The sequence below is a fragment of the Drosophila virilis genome, chromosome 5 (assembly GCF_030788295.1).
Source record: "Drosophila virilis strain 15010-1051.87 chromosome 5, Dvir_AGI_RSII-ME, whole genome shotgun sequence".
In the NCBI taxonomy this organism is placed as follows: domain Eukaryota; kingdom Metazoa; phylum Arthropoda; class Insecta; order Diptera; family Drosophilidae; genus Drosophila; species Drosophila virilis.
In genome coordinates this window covers 2,681,879-2,702,210 of record NC_091547.1, presented here as the reverse complement: position 1 = coordinate 2,702,210, position 20,332 = coordinate 2,681,879, and the positions used below count along the sequence as shown (strand labels likewise).

Below are 20,332 nucleotides of genomic sequence, written 5' to 3'. Positions count from 1 at the left end.
GCCAACTCGTAGAAGATAGTTCTCTCTGCTTTAGACCCCTATATCATTCAGTTTTTGCTGTAAGTATTTGTTGTTTTCGATTATATACCTGCAACATATAAGAAAAACCTCATTAATCAGTCGATACTTAAATATATATATATATTTCGCATAAAGCGGGCAGATTTGAAATGAATATAATAAATACTTAGTTAAGCAATTATGTTTTTGTATGAGAAACTTTATTGTTTTTCAAGATATGTTCTGCTACTCGCCCATCTGCAAAGTCATAAATCTCTTAGAGTATTTAAAGTTCGGTCTACTCTCTGTAACTTTAAGCAAAAATCTGATATAGTCACAAACGCAAATGTTCTCTCTTTGATAGGGTATTTAAAGTTCGTCATACTTTACGGTTTTTCTGCGGCTTCCAATTGAAGTGTCTGCGTTGTTGAGCAGCTGTCATGTGGTTGGGTTTCGTCTGCGGATCTTTCACAGAAATCGAATAACCAGCTTCTGCTGCTGCTGCTGCCGCTGCCGCTGCGGTCAATAGTGCACGACATAATTGCTGATTGAATGCGGCTGTCATCAGCTGACGTCAGGCCCCCAACTGATTAATGGCAATTAGCTGGGCTTCCATATACAACAATTGGCCACATGAAACCCAAGTAATATCGCTGTAAATTCCGGGTTTGGGTCTAGCCACAAGGACTCTCGCATATATGTACATATAGCTGGTATATATCTGGCAAATCGAAGGCACGCAAACTGAGGACAAGTCACGCCAACATCTACGTATATATACTCTTATATGTATGTGCATACATGCTTCTCAGACATTTAAGTCTCAGCTAGGAAATGGGCTCCTCCATTTTGGCGCCATAAATCTGCAGCTCGCCATGTCGCATGTCGCAAGCAATTCGACAAATGGCTTCAAAAAGCACAAAAGGGTGTGCTCGATTGGGTGTGCACGACTAGCAGATACCCTCAATCAGCTACAACTATTCAAGCCTTGACGTAATCTGCTAGACTGGAGTCTACTTGCAAAATTTGCAGTCTCTAGCTCTTAAATATCCCGAGTTATGCAGAAAAGACAGAATTAAGTAATCGATTTTAAGCGATAACTCAGAAAGCGATAAAGTTATCGCTGATTTGAAAGAAGCTGGTTTTGTGTGTGCCTTGATAAGATGTGCATCCAAAATTTCGAGTCTGTAACTATTATAGTTCCCGAGTTTTCGAGATTCAAATATGGACAGCGGGACCATGGTCAGATCGACTCGCTGAGAATTTTTAGACTATATGGCATTGGAGAAGCCTCCCAAACACATGCACCAAACGTCATACCCCTTTTACCCTTTTTTAGTGGGTATAGAATATAAGAAAAGTGGCGCAACACTCGCATAAAAGTTTATACTCTCGCGTGTCGCACAATGGAAAACTATTTGAATACTGCTGTAAAATGTACGTATTTTCCTGGTATAGCAACAAAATAAATCTGTTTGACTTGTTGCCCGTGTGACACGACAATTTGTGACTCCATTTTGAGACTCAACAAAAGTTTGCTCTCTAAATAAAACTTTTGCTAAACTCTTCTTGTTTGATGATTTCTCAATTCTTCAGCTCTTAACTCATGATATTCCCTGTGCTAGCTTTCTACTAGTTGTCTATAGTTCAGGCAAGGAATGAAATTGCAAATAAGGTTTTTTATTTAAGTCTTGGATGTGGGATGTGGGACAAATAGCTGCAGAAGCGGAAGCCTCAACAATTTGCAGCTATTCTGTTTGTTGCAACAGCTTGTCGGTTGGCCTAGGGTAACTCTAAGTCGTTCATTACCTACTCATATTTCATTTGCTGTTGTTGTTTCTTGAATGTATTCTACGATTCAGCCAATTCTCAACACAATTATCCAAGTGTGTGTGCCTCTTGTAAGTTTTTACAACACCAATTTTTAGTTTTATATGAGCTTCAGAGTTATACAACACTACCGTAACTTAAAGTTGTAATTTTGTGTTGGATATATAGTTTTCAATCTCTTCTCTTTTCACCACTTATTTCCATGCAAGACAAATAGTGCTAAAGCTTTTATCTAGAGCCGAACCCTCAAAATTTTGCAGCCAAATCTCCTTGTTACAACAGCTTGTCGCTTTACTGAGGGTAACTTCTAGTCGTTCACACCCGACTGTTGCCTTCCAGTTTGCCTTTACGTGGAATTCCCAATGTTTAAACAGTTTACTTTGCTAAATTTAAACCACATTTTATCTGCTCAAGAGCTAGATAATATAACAATACTTAAGAGACAGGGAGAGAGGAGCGAGAAAAAACGGGGCTTTAGTTAATTAATTTTTACAACCGGGGGGGGTCTATTTATATAGCGTAACATCTAGTATTGTGCTCTTGCCGATATCAGCTGAACATATGGAATTTCAGTTAGATATTTTGAGCTCGATAAAACTGTTGTGCGCAAATAATTGGAGTGGAGCGTCATATCAAATAAATATAATAATAACTCGTGTCTATTTGGGGGCCTCAACTTAAGTACCTGGCTTGCAGGTTATCAGGCCGATAGGAATTGTCTTCCAATTGGTTTTTTCGCAATAAAAGGGCAAACGCGAATTTCCGCCAAGACATTCAACTCGACAGTATTCTTCTGGCACAAGAGAAACATGAATTCCGTAACTCTGGTGGGCCTGGTGCTCTGTTGTTTATTTGTGACATCGGCGTATGCCGGCAACGATTATCTCTGGGGCGAAATCGGACCCAATGACTATCAACTGGCCAAGGATACCGTTTCGAAGGCCTTCTTTTTGGGCCTCGTACAGACCAAGAAATACGTGTTCAAGCAGTCCGTGCGTAATACCCAACAATTATTGGAATTAGCTTTATATTTATCGTTTGATAATCTCCTGCCAGAATAACCTCGATGCCCTGACCATCACGGCCATTAGGGTCACCGACAAGAAGAAGAACAACGGCGCAACAGCCGTACTGACCGCAGGCGGACCCGGCTCCAAGGGCGCCACCATTCAGTTCACCTCGCAGCGCGGCTATGGCATCAAGGATCTGGTCGAGATATGGGGCCGATAAAACGGGCCAATGCAAAACGCTTGCTAACAAGCCTAAAAGTATGCCAAATCTCGGAATAAAGCTTCAAGCATTTGATATTCGGTGTGTTCTCTAATCTGACCTCTAAGTGACATTGAAACTAAACAAGTGTTGCCAGCTGCTGAAATTTGCCACAGTTCCAGTGTTGGTAAAGTCTAAACAGAAATAGAAATACTAAAGCTGCGCTTCACGTCTTTTGTGTGTTCTCAATGGCGATTGAGTCCAATATCTACATATTTGTTTATAATCTCACCTCTAAATGACATTAGAGGCAAAAAAGGGTTGCCAATTGCTACCGTTCCAGTGTTAGTAAAGTCTAAAGTGTTGTAAATAGGAAAACTAAAGTTGCGCTTCTGCAGCCAAGCTATAAAATCCCTCGTTTAGATAATATGAATTTAGATAAAATAGCAAACAGCTTAATTTATGTTAGTTTGAGTGTTGAAAAAGCCCAAGCAGTGCTGGTAAAGGCTTTGTTAAAGAGTGCAAAGCACAGCTAGAGAATAATTAATGCCAGTCAAGGGGCTTGCACAAGTTTTATGACGCCAAAAATACCCAATTCTTCAATTTGTATTATAATAAGAGCTGAAAATGTCCCTGCAGTGTTGGAAAAGGCCTTGTTAAACAGCGCAAAGCACAGCCATAGGCTAAATAATGCCAGCCACATGGATTTCAAAAGTTTTGTGACGCACAAAATACCCATTAATTCAATTTGTATTAATTTTAGTGCTGAAAAAGTCCAAGCAGTGTTGGAAAAGGCCTTGTTGAACAGTGTGTAGCCAGCCAAATGGGTTCCACAAGTTTTATGACGCACAACGAGTCAGTTTTTGAATATATTTTTGGCTGAGCTCAACTGGTTTTTTGCTAGAATCTACAGTTGCGGGCATCTAATCCCATTTATCAAAGTCTAGACGCTGCTGGCCATATATATTTATGTGTTGACTCGACACGTATGTGTGTGTGCGTGTGTGTGTGTGTGTGTGTATCTGATCCCACAGTCAGCACAAAGGCACTCGAAACCGAGCACAGAAAAAGAGAGAGAGACACACATACACACACAACTCGTCGCTTCAAGGCCAACTTCTTATTAAATGCCAAAATGTGAGCGTTTGTATGGAATAGAAACTACAAGATACAGATACAGCGCCAGCTACAGATACAAGATACAAGTACACGCTGCAGCTTTAAGCCAGAGCAGGATTATATTTACAGCAGGCCAAAAGATCTTGGCAGACCTGCCAGACTTCTTCGATATGTAAATCTAGCTTTGAAGATGAAGCCAGATACATTTAGTTACAGATACATTTGTAGATACAGATACAGCTGCAAAATGGCGTCATCTGCTGTCAATAAGTTGTATATTTACTCGCAGAATATGAACGTACTTTGGAGTCAAACGCGCTTCGCTAATGAGTAACAGTCTGTGAATATATATATATACATATAGAGTATATGTATATAGCCAGGCATATAGATAGATCTGTCTGTTTGTATTTACAGTCGTCGTCGTCGTCTAACTTAACTTGCTGCGCCCAAGGTCAGCCGCCTGGCTATGAGAAACTTTGCTGTGTTAGTCAGGGCCCCCCAGTTTGGAAGACCTTGGCGCTACATGCCCGTTAATCTCTGAACAATCCAGTAAACTCCAAGTTTCAATGCAAAATTTCAAATACAAAACACACACACACACAAACGTATTAATTATACATGACTGGCCGTGTCTATAGCTATGGAAATAAACGACATGTACGTGATTTCATGGCAACTTGTTTGCTCAGGTTCTCTCAACTGCAAAGTTGGCTAATAATTCAAATAAATTCAAGTCCAAAGAATGCGATATCGTCGTATTCCAGATATACCCATATATATATATATATATATATATATGTATATATACGAAGCGACAACTGTACATCAATTAAATGTACCTGGCTTTTAAGCAGACCCAGCCCAACAAGTATAATTTATTCCATGAATTAATTGTGACAAATTCATAGATTTATTTTCATTTTACATTTAATGTTTATATTTCTTGAATATGTGCCGCTTCTCAACACTATTTACATGCTATAGGCTTTTGCAACACCAATTTTTAGTGTTGTTAGAAAAGTTATACAACACTACCATTCTATTATAGATGCAATTCATATAGATAATTTTCCATCTCTGCTCTTTCTAGCACTAATTTCCAGTGTTGTATAAGGCAAATAGTGCTGCAATAATTCGTCATTTTCTCTTAGTCTATTCTATGCTAATCGCAAACCAAAACTTTTTTACACACGCACACACACACACACACTATGCAAATCGGTTCCATTTGAATGCCTGATTTAATGATCAGAAGCCACATTTGTCCCATGAATAACTACCACAAAAAAAAAAACTGAAAAAAGCATTTTATATAATTTCTAAATAATTGAAACAGGAAAATTGCATCATCAACAATAATAACAAAAAAAAAAAAAAAAAACAACTCAAATGCATTCTTACAATTGCTGAGAATATAATTTGAGGGCGGCAAATGAAAATATTTATTATATACATATACACATACAAACATATATGTATAATAGTTGCCGCCTCTTAGCCACATGATCAGCGATCCGTTGGCCGCATCACTCACCAACCACATACACATACGCATGCATAAAGCACCCCAAACACACAAAATTCCCCTTGCACAGGTCTCACCTGTCCGGCTGAGTGTGCGTGTGTGTGTGTGTGTGTGATATGGTGTAAAACTTGTTTATTTGAAATTGAACGAATGATTCAATTTCTAATTCGAATTGGTTTTTGCGCGTACGTTTAGCAGCCTTTTGCTAATTGGACAATGTGCCCAGGTGTTAGAACGACTCTTCCAAAGCTTTCGGGCCATGTTTCAATTGATTTCTTAATCAACTTTTGTCAGCGATAAAATGCATACACATACATACATTAATGTATATACATACATGCGAAAGGGTCTATTTGTTGCGTTCTTCTAAGCACAAGAAACAATTATTATTTTCTATTTCTACCCATTGTACAGTTTTTTTTTTTTTCTGTTCTTCGTACACAAAACATACAGAGGCACACATGCATACATGCGTGCATGTGTGTGTATGCTGTCTCATTGGCAGACTTAGCAACAAGACAACAGCAACATAACATAGAAACCGACTGCGCGACCGTTTGTTCGTTCTGTTCACAGTCGTCGCGTCGTAACGGTTTCATCGCTTGCGTCGCCAGCTCTTGTTCGTGGAAAAAGCGTACACATTTGATAAAGCGTATGCGCGCGACAGAGCTAGAAATATTTATGCGTACGCTTGTGTCCAAATGTGTGTGTTTGTGTGTGTGCTTGCGTGCGTGTGCGTGTGCTTCTGGTGGAATGATAAAATGTGTAATAAAAAGAAAACGTTTCCAAAAAGCTGTTTGAAAGAGAGCATATTTTTTATTTTGAATTTTAGTGAGCAAAAAGTTTACAAACATATTCCAGCTTAAGAGTAGGTAATTTTAATTACTAGAATCACACAACTGTTATTTTCATTTGACACATTTCCAGGTTGACAGTTAATAATTAATTTAAAAATTGTAACATGTTGATACGCCCGCAATTTGTATAGGAGAGAGAAAAAGACTGACTATATAAAAAGCACAGTGAGTCCCCGTCTCGCTCCCACATAGGTTGCAGTACGTTGATAAAAACCGCTCACAGCTCGCACACGCTGCCATGTTGTTAATAGGAGACAGCAGCAGGCAGCAACAGCAATTGGGTGGAAAAACTTGTAAAACAAATACACGAAAAGCGCGAAGCGAGCGGGAAAAAAAATTCCATTAGATTTCTGTAACGTTTACCCCATGTAGTTTGCCGACGCCAAAAACGCGGCCAACTTTGTTCGCTGTGCAGCTGCAAATGGCGCGAGCAACTGCCGAAAGCAGCACACGAACGAAACTCGACGAAAAAGCCAACTCAACGAACGAGTGTACGAGTCTACGAAACGAAAGCGCTTCGTTAGAATTCGCGTCTGTCTGTCCGTATGTATGTATGTATGTATATGTGTGTTTCTGTTGTGTGTGTGTGCGTGTGTGTTGGTGTTTCATAAATTATGACGTTGGCCGAGCTTTTTTCTCTTTCGAATTTAGGTGAAGAAATATGTAATCAAGTACATACACACACATGTACAAATTTTTCAGACTTGCCGTCATCCGATAATAAAAAAGCACATGCAAAGGCCATTCAAACCATGTCGAAATAAATGTGTTTAATCAACGAGCTAGCGTGCTGCTGACGTTAGAGCGAGATGGCAACGCTTTTCGTTTCTTCCCTTTACTCTGCGCCATTTGTAAGTTGCGTAATTGTCGGTCGATTCAAAAAATGTGTCATTCAAGTTCCTGGTTTCTCGTCAAAAACGGCGCCTCTCTTTTGTGTCATCTATTCTTTTCATTTTCCATTCTTTTGTGCCAGGCAAATGCGCGCGCGAGTTTACGTAATGCGCGGGCTTTTTTCTTTTCTTTTTCTTTTCATTTTGTGTAAGTTTCGATTGGTACACGTTTTTTTTTTTTTTTTCTTCAGTTCTTATTGCTCACATGATACACATGGTGTAAATCGTACACACACACACATATGCATACACATGTACATGTAGTGTCTGTCGTTTCAGGCAAAGTTCACTAGAAAAAACCACCACCAACAAAGCGCTGCGCCACTGAACCACAACCACCACCAACCGCCGCGCCACTTATTTGACTATTTTCGACGTTAGCAACAACGGATTCTTTTGCTAGCAGCGTTGAGTAGTTCTTTTTTTTTTTTTTTTCATTTGTTGGTGCTCTCCTTTGGTTTTATACTCTTTTTTTTTTCACTTGATTGTATTTTTGTTGAGGCGCTGCAAGCGCACAACGAACCGCACGGTCCAACGTTCAACGCACGAATGAATTGACAGAGACGCCAGCGACAGCAACACGGCGACAAACCAGTTTTATATAAGCCCGCGCGTAAGTACAGTAAATATAAGCTGTATACGTGTATGTATTATTTTGTGTGTATGTGTGTATGTGAGAGCGCCTACGAGAGCAGCGCTTCAAGCTTCGAGAAAGCTTTTTGCAATTGTACATAAGCGAGAATATGTGTGTATGTATTAGTGTAGTTTTGTCGTTGACACACATTCAATTTGTGGCTGTTGTTGTTGCTCTTTTATATGCTTTTTTTTTGTGTGTGTTGTATGAATGTATGTATGTATGGTATGTATGTATGTATGCGGCTTTGTAGTTTTGTAGCTCTGACACGCCACTTGGCTAAAAATTTTCCGTCTTTGACGTTTTTCATTGAAACGCAATGAAAAGATTTGTATCAAAGTAGAGTTAAAAATGAAAAAAAAAAAGAAAAGAAGAAAAAACCCTGACTTTATGCTTAGATTAATTGCAAAGATAACACCGACCAGAGCAGCAGAGTGGGCGTATGCAAAAAAAACTTGATGAAAACAAATCTAATTAGAAAACGTGCAGTTGTGTGGTAGAAAGTGTGCCAGCGAATGCCTGTGATTAGTTTAAGGGGCAGCGGGTTGGGCGAGGGGTGGACAGTGACCGCAGGAAGCACTCAGCGTGCATATAATACATGCATACATATGTATTTATGTATGTATATGTACTATGTGCTTGCCAATCACCGTGTGTGTGTGTGTGTGTGTGTGTGTAAAAAGTGTGTCATCACTTTGCACAGCTAGAAAACTTGTTATTTACAACAACAGCAACTCAACGAAAGGCAGCAATACCAGCTTTTCTTTTTTTTTTTCGCTGCATTGCAATTCTCTGCTTCTTCTTTGCTTCTTCGTGTTCACTTCTTGTGCCTACCACATTGCACATGTTCACACACACACACACACACACACACACACAGACGAAGCTTTTGTATGCGCGCTAAGTGCAAACTAGAAACCGAAACTGGGTTATTGGTGCAAATGCGCGCGCGTTTTTTTTTTTCTTCAACCTGCTTTGCCTGCCTCTACTCCCCCTTCCTACACGCTGTTAACTTTGCCTTCGTTAAGTAGCTGCTGTTCTTGTTGCTGTTGTTGTTGCACTTGTCATGTGAAAGCTGCAGCTGCAGTTGCAAACATCAAGTGATCGGAAATTGCATCAAATGACTAATTTCATTGTTCTTCTTCTTCTTCTCGTTGTTGTTGTTATCGTTGCCTATTGCTGTACGCTTTGCCTAATGATGACGACATCAACATGAAGAGAAACGAAAATCAAAACCAGTTCCAAAAGGCGAAACAAAACTTTTGGCGATAACGCCACAGCTGCCATATTGTTGTTGTTGTTGTTGTTGTTGCTGTTGTTGTTGTTGGCCTTATTGCGTTTTATGTTTTATGCTCAAAATGAAAAGCCACGCAACTCGTTCAACGAAAGAAAGCTGCCGCAGCATTTGTTGCCCGCTCCCTGCCCCGCACCCTTTTCTACGACTCATATGTGCATGTTTTATGACTTTGTCTTCTTTCTGGGGTCTTTTGTCTTGCGTCTTTTGCCGCCTTTACGAGCGAAACGTGTGTTGCATGTGATTTCATTTGGTTTTCGGCCATGTTTACGTTTAACCACAAACTGGCCAAATACAGAGACAAAGAAATCATTTTGTTGTTCTTTTCGTTGGGTTAAAAGTTAATGCGTTTCCATCCAATCTTTCAATTACGATCTACACGCAGTGCCCCTCTTCCACCCCTCGTCAACCAGTGCATCGTTTGAAAGCTTTACGAAAATGTCCATACAGAATGCTGTTAATGGGTAAAAGGGAATTTTGTTGGGCAATTCTGAAAAAATTCCCAAAATGCTAAGCGGAAATGTATTAATAGGAATTTATGTATATACATAGGTATGTATGAATGTATGCATGTATTAATTTTCACTCTTTCGTTAACCTTATGAAATGATGTCAAACCTTAATTTATTCTTGACCCATTTCGAATATTTTCTGACTAGTTCCTGTTTCTAACTATAAACTTAAACAGATGTTCTTTTTAGAAAGTTTTTTCAGCTCATAAAAGCTTGCCTCTTTGTTTGTCAATTCAGGTTGTTGTCACATCAGCTGTCGGCGCATCAAAATTAATGTTATTCATACATACATACATATGTACATACATACATATATGCTATACGAATGTCGGACACACACACACACACACACACAATAGCTTTTGCCAGTGCTGCCCAGTTGAGTTTTCCCCAAAGATAACTGTCATCGGGCAGCAGCAGCCGCCGCAACAGCAATCAAGAATGCTCCGGTTGAGTGATCAACTAGAAGATACCCTGTAAATGAGGCCTAACAGGATGGTAACAAGCTGGTAAGTTTTCTTCTTCTTTATATTAATGATCGATAATAAAAGAGACTGACAAGAGTCAATGGTAATATACCCAGCCTAATCCATGCTCAACTGTCACAGGGTATATTGAGAGAAGGCGCACAATAATAAAACTGAAAACATGTTTTCGTGCACGTCCGTACGTTTTAATTGAGCTTCTCTAGTTCTACTTAAACAAATGCACACACATACAGCTGGAGGGAGGAAGGGGGGGGGGGGGGTAGAGTATATGTATGTGTGTGTGTGTTTGTAAGTCAGTGGGAAGTTTGGAACTGGCTTTACATTGGAGCTCAGCTTTGCACATTGCGCTTTTGAACTTTAAAATTCTAATTTCGCACACACACACACACACACACACACACACAACTACATACATATATAGTTAACAACTGGAAAACCTTGAAATGCGCACGAGTGACTAATTAGACGGGCAACTGACAGGGCTGAGAACTCGGTTCAGGTTCAAATTCCAATAATTGTTCAAACATTGTGCAGTTGTGAGTATAGAGCTGTGTTTTTTCAGTATTTTAAATACTGTTTAGTATATTTTTGAAGTAACAAAATATGACAGAATCGCTTGAAAAAAAAAACACAGAAAATTATGTTGTTAATTTAGTACTTACAGAACTTTTATGATACAGTGTTGTATAACTTAATAAAAAAGTAGTTATAAATTCCAATGCATGACCCTTCCAGCGCTGTGCACAATCGTATATGTACATATACTTACAGTTTTTTCAGCTTCTTTAATTTAATACTTTTATGGAAAATTCCTTAATCGTGATAGTGTAAATACACATTCCAGCCATAATATGGCTTATGTACATATATTTCCAGACAGTTCGGTATTTTTTTTTTTATGCGCTTCAAAGTGCATTTCTCATAACTCGTTTTAATTGTTGATCACGATTAGGGATTTTCGCATAAACGTAGTTAAATGCCTGACTTGACGAAACACTATTTTTTTTTTTTTTTTTTGCTCTCTCTGTCTCCCTTTTTTGCGTGGAGCGTTTACCGTTTGGCTTGCTGAAAACTTAATGACTGACCCCAAACAATTGCCAGTTGGCAGCTCGGTATACGGTTCCAGCTGTTGGAATATGCGCGTCTAATGCCAGCGAATAATCATTGGCGAATGTGCGGCGCAGCCTTTGCCTTTCGCTGTGACCATCCAGTTTTCAACCGAAAATGCGTTCCATACAAACACACATACATGCATACATACATATATGTACACTTACATACATGCATACATGTGTCAGTTTGTGCTTTTATGTGCAGTTGTATATATGTGTGCATATACATGCCTGAGTGTGTGTGTGTGTGACGACGCGCTTTTGTGTGTGTGTGTGTGTGTGTGTGTGTGTAGGGGAAGCCAGTGTAGGTCACCCAGAGAGGCAAACAGCTCCACACAATGCTTCATGTCGTCGTCGTCGTCGTCGTCGTCGTCGACGGCGTCGCTGGCGTCGCCGTTGTCGTCACGCAGCTTTTAAGCTCTCTAAGCCGCCCAAAATGTCTGCAGTCGCCGCATGTCACGCTTATTGGCCTAAGCCGCTGCCAGCGTTGCGTTCGCGTTGGACATGTGCCGTTATCAGCGCACTGGAACGAAATTTGCTTGGAAATGCCAAAAAAAAAATTGCGCACCACTGCCGCTGCTGCGAACACAATGTAACAAAACTCGAAGGGGCATCAAGTAGTTTCCTCTACACACACACACACACACACACACACATCTATATATATGTATGTATTATTGTTTCCGCAATGAATTTGATTAGAAGCCCGTCTCTTATCAGCTATGCGGAATTTCGCTCAGCGCATTTCTGTTGCCAAGCGAACGACCCACTGCTCCGAATTTCGATACACTGCGCCGCATGCAACCAATTGCAAGTTCTTGACTCTGTTTCCTATTTTTTTTTTTTTTTCGTTCTTCATTTTGGGTTTACTTTGGCCGCAGCCCAACCCAGCTCAACCCCCCCTCTACACCCCTCAGCCCAGGCAACCCTGCGGCCTGTGTCAATTTCTAGTGCGCATGTTTTCCTCGCATTCTTTTTGAGCAGCGACATTTTCAGTATGTATGCATGCAGTTTCTTTGTTTTTCATTCTACCTGAAGGTATTTTCCATTTCGACGCAAAACAACAACTTTGCCCATATAAATATTGCGTCTTATCGCTGCGACGCTGCGACGCTGCGACGGAATGCAATCACAATAGTTTATGCGTCACACGAAAGTATCTCTATCTATGGGGTGGAAAGTATCTATGTATCTTTGTGCGCAAAACCAGTTTGCACTGCACGAGAAGAACAATGAGAAGGAGGACGGGCAGGGGAACGGGGGGCATGTTACTTGATATTATCACGACCATTTCCATTCAGAATCAGTTGAGCTATTCAGGCTTATTAAGTCAATGCATTGTTGCATTTGATTAGACAATGATTTATTTCGAAACTCATTAGTAGATTAAATTTACTTAGGTTCAAAAAGATTTTGCTGTATTATATCATAAATGCGAACTGGTTCCAGCTCGAACGGAACTAGTTGTCGCAACTGAACCTGAACTAATAATCGCTTATAATTGTGAACTGAATTCTTCCATTTAAAAACTGCAATTGAAGGAAGTATTATATAGCTTAGTTTAGTTTTAAGGATAAAAGATTAAATTTACTTAGGTTCTTTATTATATTATAATCTGAACTGGTTCCAGCTTCTTATTCCATTTATTAATGATCGTGAACGGAACTAGTTCTCGAAGCTGAACCTGATCTGCATCATAATCAATTTCATTCCTTCTATAGCAAATCTATATTCCAGAAGCTCATGTCTAGCAAATATTCCTCATATCAGAGCTCAGTTGAAATTCTACATCGATCTTAATGCGTATTATTTATGGGGCGCTGATATCTCCGCACGAGCTAACGCCAAGCAGTCTGCCCGAGCAGTCTATATACCTATATCATTTATATATAGATCTGTATATATATATAGAGTGGCATTTGATAGCAGAAATAGAACTTGAAGAGTGTATCGAACTGCATGATGATGCTGAATTTAAATGATGCGACAATATTTGGGCATTGATTGCATTCGTGAGAGGCTTCGATTAGACACCTATACAGAAATAATAGGTTTTATTAATAATATAAATATGTCTGACATATGCCAACAGCTACAGCTATTTATCGTATTGCTACGGTATATTTCCTTTTTTTGGATAGCTTCTTCCATTCCCTCGCAATCGAGTAATAAACCTATTTAGAGGAAACATTTGTGTTTATTATGAGAATCGGACACTGAACATTGCTGCGTTTAGGGTATCTGATAGTCAGTGGCTCCCGCCTAGAGTAGTCTGACTTGTTTTAATTCTCCCATGATTGAGAAATACAAATATTTAGGGGATAAACTTTTGTTAATATATAACGCAAACATTGTTGCGTCCAGGGTATCTGTTAGTCGGGCATACCCGCCGCGATTACGCCTTCTTGTTTAAATGCCCCCATTATTGAGAAATATGTATATCAGTAAAGAAGGAATTCCCAAGCCTGCTGCCAGGGTATCTCCTAGTCGATCACACGCGCCTAATAAGCACGCCGCCTACTTGCTTTAATTAAACAAACGAAATTGATCTGTCTAGAACTTAATTGGCATCTTTAGCTGCGCTTAACTTTACGCAATTTGCACTTAATTGGTAACCGAAGACAGTGCCTGCCAAAAAGATGCCAACCAAAGACAGTGCCTGCTAAAAAGCTGCTAACGTGTGCACAATTAATGAGCAGCGCTTCAATTTCCACTCGCAGCGTTGCCAGAACGCTGAGCTCATTAGCGTTATGCTAGAAGAAGAAGAAGTGGAAGAGGAGGGTGTAGGGTACTCGCATTAGGGTAGTCGCAGCATCAGGTACTCGCCGAGCGAACAACCGTTAATTGAAAACGGGAAAAAGGCAAAACGGCAAAGAAGGTCGTTCATTTGCAGCCCGTTGCAAGGCGCATTCGTTTATTATTCCCCCCCTTGCACCCTCCTAGGTTAGCGTGAGATAATGATAAGATAAAGCATCGTCTGTGGCTTTGTCATAAGAAAGTAAAATACTTAAAACTGGGTGAAGCAACTACGAAAAGTCTTTTTGTAGCCCAAAAAAGAAGAAGAAGAACAACAACAACAACAGCAACAAAAAGAAGAAGATGAAGAACAACAACAGCGACAATAAAGCGGGCCAAGTAAACAAAAACCAAAAAGAAAACGAAAAGCAGCAGCAAGAAAAACATTTACAAAAGAAGTTCATTGAACCTGCGTAGCGCTTGGCTACTTTACACAACCAACTCCGCAACCGCGCCCCTTGCCCGCAGCAGCTCCGACTTCGACTGCGAACGTCTTCAAGTCAAATTTTGTTCGAGTCGAACGGCGAACGCAGAGAGAGAGAGAGAGAGAGAGCGACCGGGAGAGAGGTAGACTGGCCAGCTGCACATCTGCACAGGCAGCAGAATGCATTAGACAAAAGACTTGCAGAGCGAAACGCAGGCGGAGTGGGAGCGTGGGGGCGTGGGGCGTGGCGCACAGAAGTCAGCGCTGAAAGGTGAACGCCAAAAGGAAACCAAGCGAGCATAATGTAAAGGAGAAGAGGGGGAGAGGCAGGTCAGTAGTTCAAAATGCTGCCGCCACGCATAAACGATCAACAGTAAAAGACAACAACAACAATAACAACAACATTGAACGGGCAGCGTTGCCAGAGTTTGTGCGCTTCGCAGCCTGCCAGAGTTCGTTTTCTTTTCAAATGGGTGTTGCGAATATTTAAACAGCTTTTATCAACTACGTGTGTGTGTGTGTGTGTGTGTGTGTGTGTGCATGTATTTACATAAAAACAACACTTATGCCGCACGTACATGTACATGTACATGTCTGCATGCACATGTGTGTATTATGTGTACATAGCACATGTTTAAGTATTATGTAAACATATGTACTTACATTCGTACAAGCAGTTGCGTAGTCAGCAACTTTTCCGTAAGGGGCTTCGTTTGCAGCTAAACAACAATTTAAAGCTGATTGCGCTGCAATGTATTAACAATTTATTATATTTATGTTTTGTGCATTTCGCAACAAATGCCAAACGAGATTTTCATAACAACACACTCGTTGACCCAGAGTCGGAGTCGAGTGTGTGACTCCCCTCCCCCCAGTTACTACGCCCCTGGCATGCATGCATACATAAGCACGTTAAGGCATGAAAGCGATGAAGACGACGACGACGACGGCGACGGCGACGACTACGAAACGCGAACAACGAAACGACGAATCGACGAAACGATGAAACCAAAGCGATGGCATGACTGTACTATGTATGTATGTATGTATGTATGTACACACAGAGCGTATACAAACAGCGACGAAACACATACGCGTGCGAGCTGCAGCTGTGTGTGCGTGTGTGTGTGTGTGTGTCTGTGTGTGTGTCCCAGGTATAGCGGAGGGTATGTACGCGCTTCGCGCCTGTTGCAAAATTCAGTGCCGCAGTTTCGTTCGTGACGAAAGGATGTACGCCCGGTTGTAGGCCGTACATACACACACACACACACACACGCACACACATACATACATGCATACATGCATACATAGAGAGACATGCACAGCTTCGACATGCACACGCACACGCACACATCCATCTACACAGACAACATGCCAAAGAGCGGCGAATACGAGGAGCTGGCTCAACTGTTAAAATCTTGGAACGTCAGCGAGCTGTTGCCGTATTTGCAAGGTAAACAAAACAAAACGGAACGAAACAGAACGAAGAATAATGAAAGCAACAAAAGTGCTGTACGAATTCTGTTCGAATTCTGTTATACAACTGATAACTCGTATACGACTGCTAACTCTTATACTATCCACGCACACAGAGGAGGCAATTAACACGCAGGAGCTGCAGATGTTGAAGCGGCATCATCTGAACGAGCTGCTGCGCAACTTTCGCTATGGCACACGTATACGATTTGAGCATCATCTGGAACGCTGGCGTCGCTGGCTCAATGTGCCGCTGCAGGATGCGTCGCCCTGCAGCGGCAGAGTTGCCCATGTGGACAGCGGCTCTATGGGGCACTGCAGCGGCTGTCGCTGCTCGGGCGACAGCTTCCAGCAGACGAAAAGCCATTCCAAGTCCGATCTGTTGGATGACAGCCGATCCAAACAGCTGCCGGCGGAGCCATTTGTGACGCTCAGCGAGATGACGGATGGCTCGCAGTTTAATGTGCCGCTGCCGCTGGGCGATCACAGCGAACTGGTCCACACGGAGCTTGTGACGGCGGATCTGATCAAGCCGGAAATAACCGAACCGGATGTTAGCGAGGAGAGCGGCGTCACGGTCCTGTCCATATTGCAGGCATCGCCGGTCAAGGCGCAATCCCTGCTAGAGCGTTTGGGCCAGAACGAGCAGCTGGATGCAGTGCAGCGTCTGCTGCTGATCCAGCTCATCTGCAGCTATTACGAGGACAATCGTTTGCATTTGACCCTGCAGCGCAGTCACCTGCTGGAGCGCGAGATTCTGCAGCTGTTCCCCAAGGAGCAGCTCTGTTTCTATCGCACTGAGCGGCGCGGCAAGATCTACGTGAGATTCACCAACATGAAGCGGAACAAACGGTTTGGCGCCCAGAAGCGGCGCCGCGAGGAATCGATGGCACCGCCCACCTCCTTTGTATCCAAGGAGGTCACCTTTGGCGGCGATCCCATGTCCAGTCCCGAGAGATCAGATTGATATGCTAAGCCTAGTTTCTAAGATAGTTTCCACACATAACTCATCCCAATCCACATCATATCGATTCCTAGATCATGTCCCATGCACACGATACGTTTATTTGACTTGAATATCGATATATCGGATATATCGTCAATATCGATATATCTTATATCGTAAATATCGAGCTATATTACGTAAATATGATATATCTTGTATATCGTAAATATGTATATCGGATGTATATCCTGTATATCGATATATCGATGTATTGCAAATGTCGATATCTTATTTATCGTAAATATCGACGTATACTGTACATTGTAAATGTCGATATATCGGGTATATCGTAAATATGAATATATCTTATAAATCGTAAATGTCGTTATATCGTAAATAACGATATATCTTATGTAACGATATATCTTATATCGTAAATATGAATATATCTTATATATCGTAAACATCGATTTATCGTATATATCGTAAATAACGATATTCTTTCCTTGGTATTACGATATCCAAACTCATCATCATCTTATCATCTTATCTATTGCTAACTCGTAACTGTTGAGGACTACGTGTATTCCATATATGTATGTATATTAGATAAGTTAAGAATTGGTTTTACTTTTTATATGGTATGCTTTCAAGGAATTTTAATTGTAGCATATTATCTCAAAGTTAATAGCGTTTGTGAGTGTGTATTAAGATCGTTATAAACTCTAGATTTATCTAATAAATATTTACAACTTATATAGCGCGATATAAAAACTATACAATAGAAGCCAGAACTAAAATTAACTATAAGCAAGCTAGTCGTCTAAATGGAATGGAATAACTGGTTAACGAACCGAACGAGAGACTATGTGTTAAGGCCTATTCATCTCAAGTAACTCTAGAATTATAAAAGCTAGCGATATGAAATTTGGTATATAGGTTCTCGTAGAACTAACAACGTGTTTAGAAAAGTGCTTTGTAAGATAAAGCTCCGATTCCTTGACTTATAGACCAATAAGGCCAATACACCTCAAGGAACTTAGCGACTATAAAAGTTAGAGACATGAAATTTGGTATATAGGTTCTCGTAGAACTTACAAAGAGATTAGAAAAGTGCTTTGTAAGATAAAGCTCCGATTCCTTGACTTATAGACAAATAAGGCCTATATACCTCAAGGAACTCAGCGACTATAAAAGCTAGAGACATGAAATTTGGTATATAGGTTCTCGTAGAACTTACAACGAGTTTAGAAAAGTGATTTGTAAGATAAAGCTCCGATTTCTTGACTTATAGACGTGGAAGTGAAGCAATATAGCGAGGCATATAGAGTATCTTTGCGTCTACGCGTTACGTTTTTGCGGCGACTTCGAACACGTACAGAAATAAATCAGAGATACTCATGACAGTTGGAGACAACTTTGCGGTGGGCAGCGCGTCGTCACGTAGCGTGCGGCAAAGACCCCCAAAGCGAAGAGGACGTAACCCAAACAAATGCACGAGTGTTTGCCTTGTTGAATAATTTGGGGCTAAAGTCAAACAAATGAGGCACAGTCACAGTATCTTGCAGATACTTTTGCAGTGTTGCCAGACAATTTGGCAAGCAACTGGCAACGCGGCAAATGCAAAAAGCCAAACAGGCAATGGGCCAAGTTCTAAGCACTGCGATCGATTCGAACGACTAGCTGTAAATATCTGACGCATGTATCTGACAGATACAGATACAGCGAACTGTGCAAACTTAATTAGAAAAAAAAAAAACTACAAATTTGCGCAATTTTCTTGCCTCTTTGTCGCCTGGCAATTAAATCAGCCGATGCGGCGCTACGCGTGGGCGTGGCGTATGCGGGGGGAGGGGGGGAGTGGCAGAGCATGTGTGTGCATGTGTGGGTGTTTGACTCTTGAGCTAATTAATTACTCGCTCCTTTGCCAGCGTTTTGCACTTGAGCGCATGTTTTCTGCTAATTGACTTTATCGCTGTCGCGACAAAGAACAAACAGAACTATCTAACAGATACGTATTGCACATATGTATGTATGTATGTATGTATGTGCGTGCCTGATAAAGAGTGCAAATGTATGTATGTAACAGAAAAGTCTTTTTTTTTCTGCTCTTCGTTCAATAAAACGCTGCATTTAACAGAGGGGCGTGTACATTAAAAGGGCGTCTTAGTGGAGGGGGGGAGGGGTGTGTGGCTATACTCATTTTGTTTGTGTGTATCTGCTACGAAAGTACGGCAACGCTGCTCAGCTGGCCACAAATAAATAGGTCGTCGGCTACAAAACAATTTGTCGCTCACAACAAAGCTACAAAGCCAACAGACATGCATACATATATTGTACATACAGCAAGAGAGAGAGAGAGAGAGAGAGCGAGCGAGCTTTGCAGCTGTTAAAAGCTTTGCTACTACATACATATTTATCTAGCTTGTGCGTGTGTGTGTGTGTGTGTGTGTGTGTGACAGCATAATTTTGATCGGTAAATGAAAACAAATTGCGGCTATTAACGTGTCAATAGCACAGAACATTGATCAAGGCGCATTCACACACACACACACACACGCACAAGTGTATCACAGCTGTTATACGCCTATCGATACGTATTAAGTGTGCGCCTCTCCCTCTCTCTCTCTCTCTCGCTTGCGCGCTTCTGTTGCCTGCGTATTGGTGTGTTTCTATGACATTGTACATGTGCGTATGTACATACATACGTACATGTGTGTGCATGTGTATGTGCGTTATATGCGCTGCTCTGTCGAATAGGGAAAGTAGGTCAATTACACGTGTCATATGTATGTATGCGAGTGAGTACAGCGCACACACTTATGCATGTGTATGTGCCTGCGTACATAACCACACTTTATGCTTATTTCAGGCCATTATTTTGTTAAAATTGTATTCTGCTGCTCATTTTTGTTTGGCTTTTCTTTTGGAAACTCTTGTGCTCGTAATTTGTGCTGCACAAATATGTTTCTGGGTCGGCCGGATAATCGTTTGTTTATGCTCTCAAATAAAACAACAAACACAGACACACACATGCAAGCACTTGTCTGAAGTATTTGATAAATGGGACACTATTTGCCTTGAAAAACGGCACTTGATGAATATTTGTTGAAAATCTAGTTAGATTGGGCAACAATTCCATAACCCAATTGGAATTGTCTAAATATGCTCTGAGTGAATTTTTGCTGTAACTTCACTTTTTTAATGGTCACACTGA

At 40.9% G+C, this 20,332-nt stretch overlaps 3 protein-coding genes across 4 annotated transcripts in view; all 3 read left to right on the top strand.

Annotated features, from left to right (window-relative positions):
* Positions 1-2,609: 2,609 nt before the first annotated feature.
* LOC116650887 (probable salivary secreted peptide) lies at positions 2,610-3,135 on the top strand. Its single transcript, XM_032435845.2, has 2 exons — positions 2,610-2,822; positions 2,887-3,135. Exons 1-2 carry the CDS (start codon positions 2,640-2,642, stop codon positions 3,058-3,060), a joined length of 357 nt encoding a protein of 118 aa, XP_032291736.1. The 5' UTR covers positions 2,610-2,639; the 3' UTR covers positions 3,061-3,135.
* A 6,282-nt stretch (positions 3,136-9,417) lies between these two features.
* LOC6636503 (uncharacterized) overlaps positions 9,418-20,332 on the top strand; it is a 115,942-nt gene continuing 105,027 nt past the window's right edge. For both annotated transcript variants that reach the window (XM_070209965.1, XM_070209967.1), the window contains exon 1: positions 9,418-10,382. The gene's annotated coding sequence lies outside the window, so the exon portion shown is untranslated. The remainder of the gene's footprint in view (positions 10,383-20,332) is intronic.
* Positions 15,834-17,871, top strand: LOC116650885 (uncharacterized). The gene is made up of 2 exons (XM_032435840.2): positions 15,834-16,146; positions 16,286-17,871. Exons 1-2 carry the CDS (start codon positions 16,011-16,013, stop codon positions 17,134-17,136), a joined length of 987 nt encoding a protein of 328 aa, XP_032291731.1. The 5' UTR covers positions 15,834-16,010; the 3' UTR covers positions 17,137-17,871.